General features: G+C 41.0%; 1 protein-coding gene across 1 annotated transcript; it reads right to left on the bottom strand.

The window, feature by feature from the left end:
* Positions 1 to 5626: 5626 nt before the first annotated feature.
* On the bottom strand, positions 5627 to 10636 carry ACTC1 (actin alpha cardiac muscle 1). The gene is made up of 7 exons (XM_059473926.1): positions 10548 to 10636; positions 9904 to 10052; positions 8815 to 9139; positions 8010 to 8171; positions 7706 to 7897; positions 6294 to 6475; positions 5627 to 5955 (listed from the first exon to the last, which is right to left on the bottom strand). Exons 2-7 carry the CDS (start codon positions 10030 to 10032, stop codon positions 5812 to 5814), a joined length of 1134 nt encoding a protein of 377 aa, XP_059329909.1. The 5' UTR covers positions 10033 to 10052; positions 10548 to 10636; the 3' UTR covers positions 5627 to 5811.
* Between the last annotated feature and the right edge of the window lie 1910 nt (positions 10637 to 12546).

Raw genomic sequence — 12546 nt, 5'->3', positions numbered from 1 at the left:
GGAAAGTCTGCAAAACCATTGCTGCAGCCATTAAAACACAGAATGTGACACCAGACATCACAAAAGTTTTCTCTGGACATTTTTTACACTTTTAGCAGTATATTATCTCTGTGGCACTTTTTGACTGTAGATTGTAAGAAGGAAAGAGTATTTCACATTGACACTAAAAATATTTAAGTTCTGATCTCAGAATTCCAAAGTTCTGAGGTTTTCCTCTGAGCACAAAAATAAATCAAGAATTAACTTCTGCCTTAGGAACAAGGCTACAAAATATGCACATTTTTGTCTCACTGAAATACCTCTGTGATGTTTCTGACCAGAAATATTTTCCTTTCCATTTGCTGTGTGGTACAGACGTGTTCTCCGAAACTTGTTACTGAGTCAGAGATGCTCTTCCATGACAAAGTTAAAGAGAAGGCTTAAAGAAAAAATTGGTATACATATATATGCACAAATATGTAAAAACATATTTCAGTGTGCATGTATGTGTCTGTATGTATATATATATCTGTATATATATATATATATATATATATATATATATATATATACTTCTAATATATACATATAAGAAGTGTTTTTCTCTTATGACTTGTTCAGTGGTTTGTCTTTAGCATCTGCTGAGATTTCTAGTTCTGCAAGAACTCTTCTCCTCCCTGACTTATCAGAGAATCAGAGCATTGTAAACACATATATACGCACAGACCTAAAGTAGAAAATTTTCTTGTTTAAGGTTAATGGTTCTTCTTTTCTTTGGGTTTGGGGTTTGGTTTTTTAATATAAAATAGTGACTGTTTTTGAAGATGGAAGTCTGTGTCTTGGAAATAATTTATATAATCAAAATTAAACATAAATAAGATTTAATGTGAAATTTACTGTCAGAACTCATCTATTACATGAGGATATGGCTTGCATTCCCTAAATGTTGATTCTTTCCTTGATAGCAGATACTGTAAAATCACTGTGTTTCTGGACGCTGTGGAAGAGCTCCCCACAGCTATTGGCCCAGCAGTATGTGCCTCCCAGACCCTTTCCCTCCCAGAAGGCATCAGCTCCACGTTTCACCTGCTTGCTGTCACACCCAGCTGCAGGGAGCTGCAGAGGGGGTACCTGCGTGGCAGGAGTTGCTGTGCTGCTGCATTTCCACTCTCTCTAGAAGAGCTAACATTCCCTCTAAAACTCAGGAATTCCTTGATTTCCCTTTGAGCACCTTTTTTTTTTTTTTTTTTTTTTTTTTTTGCAAAAGCATGTCCAGAAGCCCCACTGCAAGTCCCAATGCATTTGGGATCCTTTGGAAAGAAAGGGTGATGTATCCCTCATTATCATTGACAATGATAATGTCAATGACAATGCTAATCACCCTTTCTGGGGATCTAAACCTGAGGGGCTTAGAGACTCAGAACTAATCTTTAAGCTCTTTTGTACTGCCTTGCTACCTTCATCTTGTTTGTACCTTCCCAGACTTATTATATCATTTACATGTTACACAAATCTATGTCAATAAAGCTTTAAGCTATGTCTCATCCACTTTTTTCTCTGTATGAACAAATATCTCCTGGTAAAAAAAATGTTTCTAAAATACAATTCATCTCCTCTACAAGAGCATACTACCCTGCTTTTGGTAGACAACATATCTAGTATAGTATCTCTGTGGCACTTTTTCACTGTAGACTTGAATTTTGTGAATTCTACCTTTATGACGATGGCAACATAAAATTGCCACCAGATATATTAATTTGTTTTAATGCCTACTATATTAATTTCATTCACTATTATTCACAATGGGCAGCTTAATCATAAATTAAATCCATCCTTTAAATATATAACAGCATTAGAACATTCTTCTAAAAATTAACATATCTGATTGCTTACTTTTTATGTTTCAGCAATTGTAGCCATCCTCAGGATAAAAAGCCAAGTAATTGGTAGTATATTAACTGCCTGAATTGCTTCTTTCTGAAGGGTAATGAGTGAGATTTAATAATCACTCAATTTTATATTATTTTATTCTCTTTCTCATATCTTGATAATGACAAAGACTTCTGCCACAGGTTGCTTCAGGGTAGGACAGGATTAAGCTGTTACTGGAAGCAAGCATCATTCTCTGCCCATATAGTTATCCAAACAGCAGGAGTTTATCTATTTTTTTCCATTTTAGTGTTAGTATTGTAGGTTAATCTGACTGTCACATATATTTAGAGTCACTTGATGTGACTAAGTATAAAACTCTCTCATTCTATATTAAAAAAATTATCAGTCTGCAGAATTCAATTATTCAAGCCAAAATTTTTCCTATTAGTCCTACCCCTCAGGCTGACTTTCTTAACACTTTAGGTAAAACAGATTTTCAAGAAAAGATTATTACAAAGTAGACAACTCTATCAAAGTTATGACTTTGCTAACAATTTTTTAAGGAAACTTTAAGCACAAACAAACATCTGAAATATCTCTTTATTTCCTGTAAAAAAAAAATCCATCTTTTTAAGCAGAATCTCAATGATTCCTTAGCACACATCTAGTAGAGATATTAAAAGCATTGTGTTTTGATGGTAATTGTCAATACTCCTCAAATGCCAACATGGTCATCAATCTACAAGGAAAGATTTCTGTAAGATCTGAGGGTCAGCCAGCCGTGGTAATACCTCAATGCCCTTCAGTCAAAAGCATAAGTACTGGGCAGTGTTTTTCTGGCTGCCAGAACAGGCAATAAGATTTTGCCTCAGCTCTTACTGATGTATGTCAGTACTTCTTAATACTATTTAGCCCTTCCTACAGAATAAGCCTCCTTTATGTAGCTTAAAAATCACATCAGAGTAACTTCCACAGAATTCCTTCCTCTCCATTTTACACACAGAGCAGCAAGGAGCTGCAAAGTCAAATAACCAGACACCCTTCAGAGTGGCAGACAGACCTTTTGCCACGTATTCACACTGCTTTTCAGAATATGTGTGTTGAATCTATAATTTGGCTAAACATTTATTCTTGTTCTTCCATTGAAAGGGCATCTCACCCAAAGCTGTGAAGGTTGGCTGGGTTCCTTTAGTCTTCAAATTAGTGTCAATTTCTTCATTAGGTGAGGCGTTTCAGAGGTGAAGATTGCTTACCACGGCGATCTTGGGTACAGATATTTTTAAATCTACCTTTTTCAAGGAAATATCCAAAGCAATTTTAGCTATCATATGGGTGCTCTGCAGTTAGTTTCTGCATCTCATTTCACCGTCTTCATTTTGCATGCAAAATGTATAACACATTAATTCTTGTAAAATGTAAACAGAAGGCAAAGTTTAACAGTAGCCTGTCTTATCAGTATTTTGAATCCTAGATTATGACTTAATATTCAATTTTCAATCAATCAATTTAGATCTAGCTTTGCTTCCAGAAATAGTTATTATGATTCCCATATTAATGAATTACTAGTTTTCACTGCATTGAGTGGGAATATATAATATTCAATTATATATGGCCAAATATAGAATAATTACGCTAAAAATTAATGCATCTGGAAAAACTCTGTAAGAAAAGGAAAAGGGTAAGGCATTGATACTTTTTTTAGTCCTGTCCTACCTATATGCAAGCACACGACTATTTTGCACAATCCTTGCTGCTCCTATCCAATTCCGCAAACTGTGAGTTACAAGCCCCGAAATGCCTGTGGGAGGAATGTTCCCATCAGTCCTGTAGTCAGTGGCTTCCTTCAGTTCCCTGCTGATGCCCACGAGCCCAGCAGTGAGTCCCTGATCAGAGCTGGGTGTGGTGCCAAGGGCTGCCTGCCATTCCTGACCCGGCAGGCACAGCCAGGCATCCACTGGGGCTGGCTTAGCACGCCCTTTGCATACTTGCTTAACATTTTAAGCTCCAATTAGTTGCAATTTATGTCCAGTATCACCCTATTAATTCACACTAATACCTGAGATAACCTTTCTGCCCAGCCAAATCTTTCAAATTAGCAAGCAAGTCAAGTGAAAAAAGCGCAATGGTTCTAAACAGCGATGCGCAAAAGTCATTGGCAAACATCTGTGTTGGTCAGACATCTGGAAGAGTTCCCGTGTTTTCAAGACACAAAAAATTTCTTCAGGTTATGAATTTCAGAGTATTTACCTTCGGTGGGAACCTTCTTAAGAGCAGCAGAGGCTGTTGAATTTGCCTTAACAGATTCACAAGTTAATAAAGGCTTATTTGAGGCAAAATTTCAATAATACTGTGTGCACTATTAAAATGAGTATTTCACATTTATATTTAAATGTTTGTATTGTTAAAATTTCATTTTTGTTTGCCTAAAATATTTAAATGAATGTCCATACTGAAAAATGTTTTACGTCATGTTTGTGTTTAAATTTCTTTATATTTGACAATTCCATCCAACTTCTCTGCCCAACCCCAAAAATATCTAGAAATATTTTAATGTTGTGATTGTAAGGGGATGGTAGGAAATTACAGTGGTCCCCCAGTAAAACACCTCCTAATGGTAAGTAAACTGGGGACAAACTTTAAATACATCTTCATCTTTTTGAAAAAATCATTTCTATATAATTACAGATCACACCTAATGACTATTTTTAATGCCTTTCAAGAAAATAAGAGCAAAGAGGAACAGAAAGTTTCCCAACAAATGCTTACATTTTTTTTTTAATTAACATTAGATTATAAAGTTAGCATAAAGTCTTATATTTTCAAACAGCTCTGATGAAACTCAGCTAACTGCATACACAGTTTGATACATGCTTTAACTGATTTCCTAAATCAAACTTGGGCTTATTCCAGTCTGTACATAGTTCAAACTAAGACACTGACTGGTTCCATTACTTTTATGAAAATGTCCCAGATCATTCTGTACTTCCCTTTTTAGCTACTACTTTTTGAAAAAAAGTCAAGGAGCCCAGTTGTAAGAAGTCTTGGTGAGGAACACAAATGGCCACAGAAGTGTGCAGTTTATGATTGTAGTATCTGGGTCAAATAGCAAAGAAAGGATAGCAAAGATTAAGGATTAAAAATTGCCTAAGACATATGAATGATGATGTGAAAATAATTGCGATTGTAATAATTCTGGGTTTATACAACAGAAGTTTGATTCCTGTGCATTAGTACAATAAAGATTTCACTTCTTTATCTCTGGTTTCGAAGAGATAGGGGAAGATGAGTAAGCTGTCAGTTTCAATTAATGTTTTGCCATAAATATTTATAGCCCATGGAAAACAATTGCATGACTCTTTAGGATTGAACTAATTATTTATAAATCACATTCTAAATGTATTAACATAATTCTTTTACAGAAGCTTTGGCTTTTAATAAATGAATATTAAAATCCCATTACGATAAATGGGATAGAAGAATCTTTCTTAAGTGAGTGAGTGAGTATGAGAGGTTTCCTTTCACTTTTTCCACTTACTGGGTCAGCCCTAAGGCTTTTTCTTTATAAGCCTTGAAATATATTGCTTCTTTTGTTCCAAATTTCAAAATTAAAACTATAAAGTGTAAATTCTTTCTTACAGAAAACCATGACCTAACATGCATATATCAGTTAGGATGCAGTAAAAGTACTCCTAGGTCTGATGGGAGTTTCCAAATCCCAGGGGTTTAGTCGCATTTTTCTGACCAAAAAGTACTTGAAATAAGACAAAAGACAATATTTTGTAGGTTGCAAGTCCCAGATCTCGTTTATTTATAAAGCAATAAATATTAGAAGCACAAATAAATTGCACGGGTGTGTAAACAAACTGTACAATGACTGAAGAGTTCGGGAAGGTTTGCCAGAAGACTCCAAGAAGCATATTGTCGTCATCCTGAGTGGGAAGTAAATTGAGGAGGGAGTGCTTAGAAGCACTTGCGGTGTACAATGGATGGACCAGCCTCATCATACTCCTGTTTGCTGATCCACATCTGCTGGAAGGTGGACAGAGATGCTAGAATGGAGCCACCAATCCAGACAGAGTACTTGCGTTCAGGAGGAGCAATGATCTAGGATAAAGAAAAGCAACAAAATGCTCATTTCTGAACAGTGAATCCATATTGCAATGTTACATGCAAGTAGATATTTCCACAAGAAAGTAAAGAACATTTCTATAATGGTATTGATCTTCAGCAGCTCTTAAAATACATGTAATGTATTAAAAAAATCTGTAATCATATTTTCTTCTCTTCTAACCAAGAAAATTATTCTGATTAAATGGAATTTCTGCTCATCTGCCCATCAGCTCTAGATCTCATTTTTGAGTTGTTCCCACATCCCAGTTTAATGAAGCTGACATTGTCTCCACCTTTATCCACCATTTATAACACAGGGTCAAGTTCCTTACCTTGATCTTCATAGTGCTAGGAGCCAGGGCAGTGATTTCTTTCTGCATGCGGTCAGCGATGCCAGGGTACATTGTTGTACCACCCGAGAGGACGTTGTTAGCATAGAGGTCCTTGCGGATATCAATATCACACTTCATGATGCTGTTATAGGTAGTTTCATGGATACCAGCAGATTCCATACCTTGAGGAAAAAAAGACAGTAGGCCAGTGAATTATACAAGAGGTCTCCATTAAATGAAACATTGGCATTCCTGATCATTGTTAACATGAACTTTTTTGGCCTTTTTCTTGTAAAAATGTTTCCTGGTTATAAAGTGTTACAGAAAAATATTTAAAAAAGAGAATTACAAAACTAATTTAGGAAGTGAACATTACTTGTTAGAAAAGGTAAGAATCATAATGCATGTGCAAAGGCAAGAGACTCAAAATATAACAAGTAAGATAACAAGTAGACATGTGAGATAAACTCATTTAGTAAATGTCAGTGGAAGAAGGGTATCAAGAACAGAAAACGTGACTATTGGTTTACATCAGTCTCACTGAAAGTACTAGCTGAATATAGTAAAGACAGCAAATGAAGACAATAAAAATAGTTGAAGTAGAACTAAAGAAGATAATAGTAACTTCTTCAGTCTACTCAAAATGTAGTCTATACCACTCAGAATCATCAAGGCAAGACATAAGCGTCACACGGAATTAAGATATTCGTACTTGATGGTAAGAAAAAAGAAACAAGAAGCAAGTGGTTGTAGGTTGCATTCCAATTTGTTAATTTTAACAGGTGCTTCCTGAAAGGGCAGACACTGGATCCACAGTAAGAAGTCAGCTGATGAACAACTGCATGTACTACTTGGGACTCAAGAGTGTAACATTTGCTGCATCCGTCAGCTGCGTGCACGATCAGCAAGGCTTACCATCTCGACCATGGCAATGTTAATTAGAGTGTATATAAATACACTCACACCTTCACTCCATGTCCTTCCCCTCTCTGACACTTCACTTCTTCATGGAAATAGATACTGTTTCGAGTGTAAGCCTTACAAATACAGCTCTGAAGGCTATTCTTGCCATCAGTGACACAGAATCATAAAATGTCTTGAGCTGGAAGGGACCCATAAAGATCATGGAGTCCAACTCCTTAATGATGGTATTGTAACTGTATGTTTTATCATTAAAAAACTGGGACCCTAAAACTTGATCTAAACCTTGCAGCAAGAGCCTGGAACTCAGCTAATTACCAGATGAGCTCACATCAAGCCCATCTTACAGGAACCAAATGATCTAAATTATTATTCATTCATGTCGGATTTTGTGCCAAATTTAGGTAAGCAGGAAGAGGAGCAGGGCACCTTCCAAATCTTCTGATTCATTCATACCTCCTACGGAAAGGAGAATTTCCTGGAACACTTACCAATGAAGGATGGCTGGAATAAGGTTTCAGGGCAGCGGAAACGTTCGTTACCAATTGTGATCACTTGACCATCAGGCAATTCATAGCTCTTTTCCAGAGAGGAGGAAGAGGCAGCAGTGGCCATTTCATTCTCAAAGTCCAGTGCAACATAGCACAGTTTCTCTTTGATGTCACGGACAATCTCACGTTCCGCTGTGGATACAGGAGAATCAAATCAAGCTTTGGATAAGCACAACACTAGAGAAGATGGTGGGCCAAGAGAGACGTGAGGGTTTTCACAGCAGAGAAAAGATGAAGGACTGACCTGTTGTCACAAAGGAGTAGCCACGCTCCGTGAGGATCTTCATGAGGTAGTCAGTGAGATCCCTGCCAGCCAGATCCAGACGCATGATGGCATGAGGCAAGGCATACCCTTCGTAGATAGGCACATTGTGGGTGACACCATCGCCAGAGTCAAGGACAATACCTGGGAGAGAAATGTCAGAGAGCAGCTGCAGTCACCTAGAGAATGCTTAGAGCCCTTACACACTGGACGCAGCAAGAAACACAACAAAATAAAGGATTTTTCAGGCAGTATAAAGTAGCATAATTCTTTTTCAGTCACAAAGATCTTTCCAATTCTTTCTGCCTTTGCTTGCCTGGACATTTGTGAGGGGTGTGAATCTTCACACAGAATAGTTGCTCCACACATATATATATGGATAATCCATAAAACCTGCCTTCCACTACTACTATACTGAGCAGTAAGAATATTTGCAACAGTGATTGTCTTGGTCTGATAATGGGCATCTTTGGTCCAGTCTAAACCCTTAAACTGGTGTAACACTTTTGTGACTACAGTATCCCTACAGGAATGTCTCCTCATTTGCACCACAACAAGCAGTGGGACAGCCAGTTCCATGGTGCCTCTCCAAAAGCAAGGCAAATTGTCTGTGGAAAGAACAATGTGGACCTATTTTGTACTGGCTTTTATGCTACTGTTGTCATTAATTGCCATAAACCAAAAAGACCTATTTTTCTGTAAATTTAGTGTGTTTTCCTATTTAGAATGGAAAGGAAGGAGAGTTCCTGAAAGGAAACAGAATCTAAACGGTGTTTATTTGTTTTACCTGTTGTACGACCAGAAGCATACAAGGAGAGGACAGCCTGGATTGCCACGTACATAGCAGGTACGTTGAAGGTCTCAAACATGATCTGGGTCATCTTTTCACGATTAGCTTTAGGGTTCAAGGGGGCTTCTGTGAGCAAAGTAGGGTGTTCCTCAGGGGCCACACGGAGTTCATTGTAGAAAGTGTGGTGCCAGATCTTTTCCATATCATCCCAGTTGGTGATGATGCCGTGTTCAATTGGGTATTTCAAAGTAAGGATACCTCTTTTGCTCTGAGCTTCATCACCCACATAGGAATCTTTTTGACCCATACCAACCATAACGCCCTAAGAGAAGAAAAAACAGAAAAGCATTATTTGAGGAAGACGACATCACAGAGTCCAAACAAATACATCACAGACAGCTGGCCTGAGGCTGAGTCAGGAGAGGTTTAGGCTGGATATTAGAAAAAGGTTCTTCACCCAGAGGGTGATTGGGCACTGAGCAGGCTCCCCATGGAAGGAGTCACAGCACCAGCCCTGACAGGATTCAAGCAGAATTTGGGCAACTGTCTGAGGCATATGGTGTGACTCCCATGTAGGACCAGGAATTGGACTTGTTGATTCTTGTTTGTCCCTTCCAAGTCAGGATATTCTATGATTCTACAATTCTAACTGTCTTATTTTCAAGAAAGGTACTAGCAGTCACACTCCTGAAAAGATGTTTGTGAAAATAAATTTAACATTATTAAAATATTATGTCAACAGAATCTGAGGTGTTCTCATAAAATCTTTTTTTTTCCTTCCATGAGATTAAAAAATTTTCCCCCATTTATAATACACCTCTTATATTCATATTCTTTTTTCTTATTTGTTTCTTTCTGATATTCAAAAATTTGACTGAAAGTAAACTGCACAATATCATGAGCAGGAAAAGGAGTTTGTAAACAGGACAATACAGAGGGAAACTAGCATTCTACTGATCAGATACTTCATATTACTTTGCAACCTTAGCAGTAATTTATCCAGGATAAAAAAAAAAAAAAAGTACAAATTGTAAATGTTTTCATTTAAAAACCCATTTTTATGGAGTGTTCTGCCTCTGAATTTACCTGGTGCCTCGGGCGACCGACGATGGACGGGAAAACGGCCCTGGGGGCATCGTCCCCGGCAAAGCCCGCCTTGACCAGCCCCGAGCCATTGTCGCACACCAGCGCGGTGGTTTCCTCGTCGTCGCACATCTTCGGGAGGAAGCACGAACCTGGAAAACAGCAGGGCGGCCGGCTCAGAGCCCCGCGGGCAGCCCCTCCGCGCCCTCCCGCCCGCCATCCCGGGGAGCGCGGCCGGCTCGCTGAGGCGGGAGCGGAGCGGGAAATTCGAGCTGTCCCGGAGGATGCTCCACGGCTCTAAACGGGATCCGTCAGCCGCCGGCTCCTCCGCGCTCCAAAAGCCGCCCCAGCTTGCAAAATGCTCCATGAGGGCGTCATTAGCGGATCCCTCTGGCCGCAGATCGAGAAGGGAGGGAAAGCTTTTTAAATCGCAGAGATGTGTCCGGCCCGGAGCGCGTCGCGGGCGGTGTCCCCGGCAGGAGCAGCGCCAGCCGGGAGCAGCACGGCCCCGGCCCCGGCCGCGCCTGCACGACCGGCGGTGCCTCCCGTCCATCCCTCCCGTGCGCTCCATCCCGCCCCGTCCCGTCCCGTCCCGTCCCGTCCCACCCAAAGGCTCCCGGCCCGCCCCTCGGCGCTGCGCTACTCACCAGACCAGCACCGGCGGCGGGGGCGCAGCGGAGGAGACCCGGGCTGCTGGCTCGGCGGAGACGCCCCGATTTATACCCGCCGAGGGGCAGCGCGGTGCGGGGCCCGGCGGGCCGGGGCAGCCACCTTCTCCTTATTTGGTCGCTGCCGCGGCCCCGAGCGGCCGCGCAGCCATGAATGGAGCCGGGCCAGCCCCGGCCGCCCGGCCCATGTAAGGCAGGCGCGGGGCAGCGCGGCCCCGGCCGCCGCATGGCCAAATAGGGAGCCCAGCGCAGCCCCCGGGGGTCAGCGCCGGCGGGCAGGGGCTGCGAGGGGCCGGGCAGGGGCCGGGAAGGGGCCGCAGCCCCGCTCGGCCCCCGCGGTCAGCAGCCGCCCGTGCCCGGCCAGGTGCGGCGCCGCCAACTCGCGATGCTCGGGCTTGGCGGAGGGTGCGAGGGAAGCCGCACGGGCGTTCTCTCCCCCGGGTTTTCATTTTTCCACCGAAAATAAAAGGCCAGTCGAGCTTCTGTTCAACCAACGAGTGATGAGGTTACTTCGGTGCCAACAACTGAGGCTCCTCTCTTGCGTGGGGGCGGCATCTGCTCTCCTGTGCTGCCTTAGGAAGGAGCAGTGTACACTCAATTTCTTTTAAACTTTGATGAGCACATGCTGTAAAAATCACCCTTTTCTCTGCTTTTGGCTGACATCTATAGCGCAAAATGGGATGTGCTCACTTATGTTACTATGCATATACTTAAACTCTTCTTTGCTCTTTTAATGCACACCAGATCAGTAAGGGATAGTGATATGTCTAGGGCAGAGAATGAGATATGGAAATAGCTTGGACAAAACCCAGCTATGGTATTAATGTAATGTGACAGTTGTTTTCCTGCTCAGTTGTTGAAACATCCACATTGATAATTTGTTGCAGCGGTGGAACCTTGAAAATCCGTGTGTCTTCAGGACTTTTTTTTTGTTTGTTAAAAATAGAAAGACTGGAGAGGCATCCCTTGAGTGGGTTTGGCCTGGTATGTGAAAGCAGAGATTGTCAACTCATGTCCCAGAGAAACTCATTATAATGTGGAGTGCAGTGTCCTCCAGGAGCTCATCTTGTAAAGTGCCCCGTGTCTGCCGGTGAAGCAATGCTGGGATGCAGCGGGGAGAACTGAGGTTTGGGACAGGAGGGGATGGTGAGATTCAAAGCCAAGAGAGGAACACTCAAGTGGATCAGCTGCTTAAACACAGGTCCAGTTTATGAGATGCCTTACAAAGGCTGGCAGACATCACATGGATGTATACATCTTAAATTATGTGGAAGGAAAGAGCTTGTGAATGCTACACAACCTGAAGTCGGGGGCTTTGAGAAGTGTTTGGGGAAGAGCAATCTGCATGGTGGTTTAGCTCTGACAAAGCACAAACAACTGGAAATCCCTATTTGTTTCTAAACAATATCCAAAGGGGGCGTCAGAGACCCCGAGACTTTGATTTCTTCTGAAATCAGAGATTGTGGCATCAGTTTCCTTGTTTCTAGCACAATTAATGAGGTGGTTAGCTCCACCCCAACCCCAGTTTATCTTGGGTTTGTGCTAAATTACAATCACAGCTCTGAAAGAGATGGTAGCAGCAAAGTTCTTGGATAAGCTCCTGCTTTACTTTAAGTGCTGCAAGGAAAGAGAACCTGTTCCAGGTGAGACACCATTTTTGTACAGAGTTTTGTATGTTTATTTAATACATCAGTATATATAAATATATATGCCCATATATATTTTATATGCACGTATTTATCTGTGTGTATATGTCTTTATTTATATATTGCTTTTTTATTTTTCTTAGCTACCTAAGAAAGGCTGTGTAGGACTGTGAAATGCAGTGACCTCAAAAGATCAAAGCAGCAAAACATTGTGATTCAATGCCTCTGCTCTGGACAAGCTTTGGCTCTTTGTTTGCTTTGTCTTGATGGAAAATCAACCAAAATCAATACTGGTGGGATAAGGCCCCCGAGAATTTGTTTATCTAAAGAAT

Source organism: Ammospiza nelsoni, chromosome 6, assembly GCF_027579445.1.
Source record: "Ammospiza nelsoni isolate bAmmNel1 chromosome 6, bAmmNel1.pri, whole genome shotgun sequence".
NCBI lineage: Eukaryota > Metazoa > Chordata > Aves > Passeriformes > Passerellidae > Ammospiza > Ammospiza nelsoni.
Note: the sequence above shows the minus strand (reverse complement) of the source record. Positions and strands in the feature narration are given on the sequence as shown.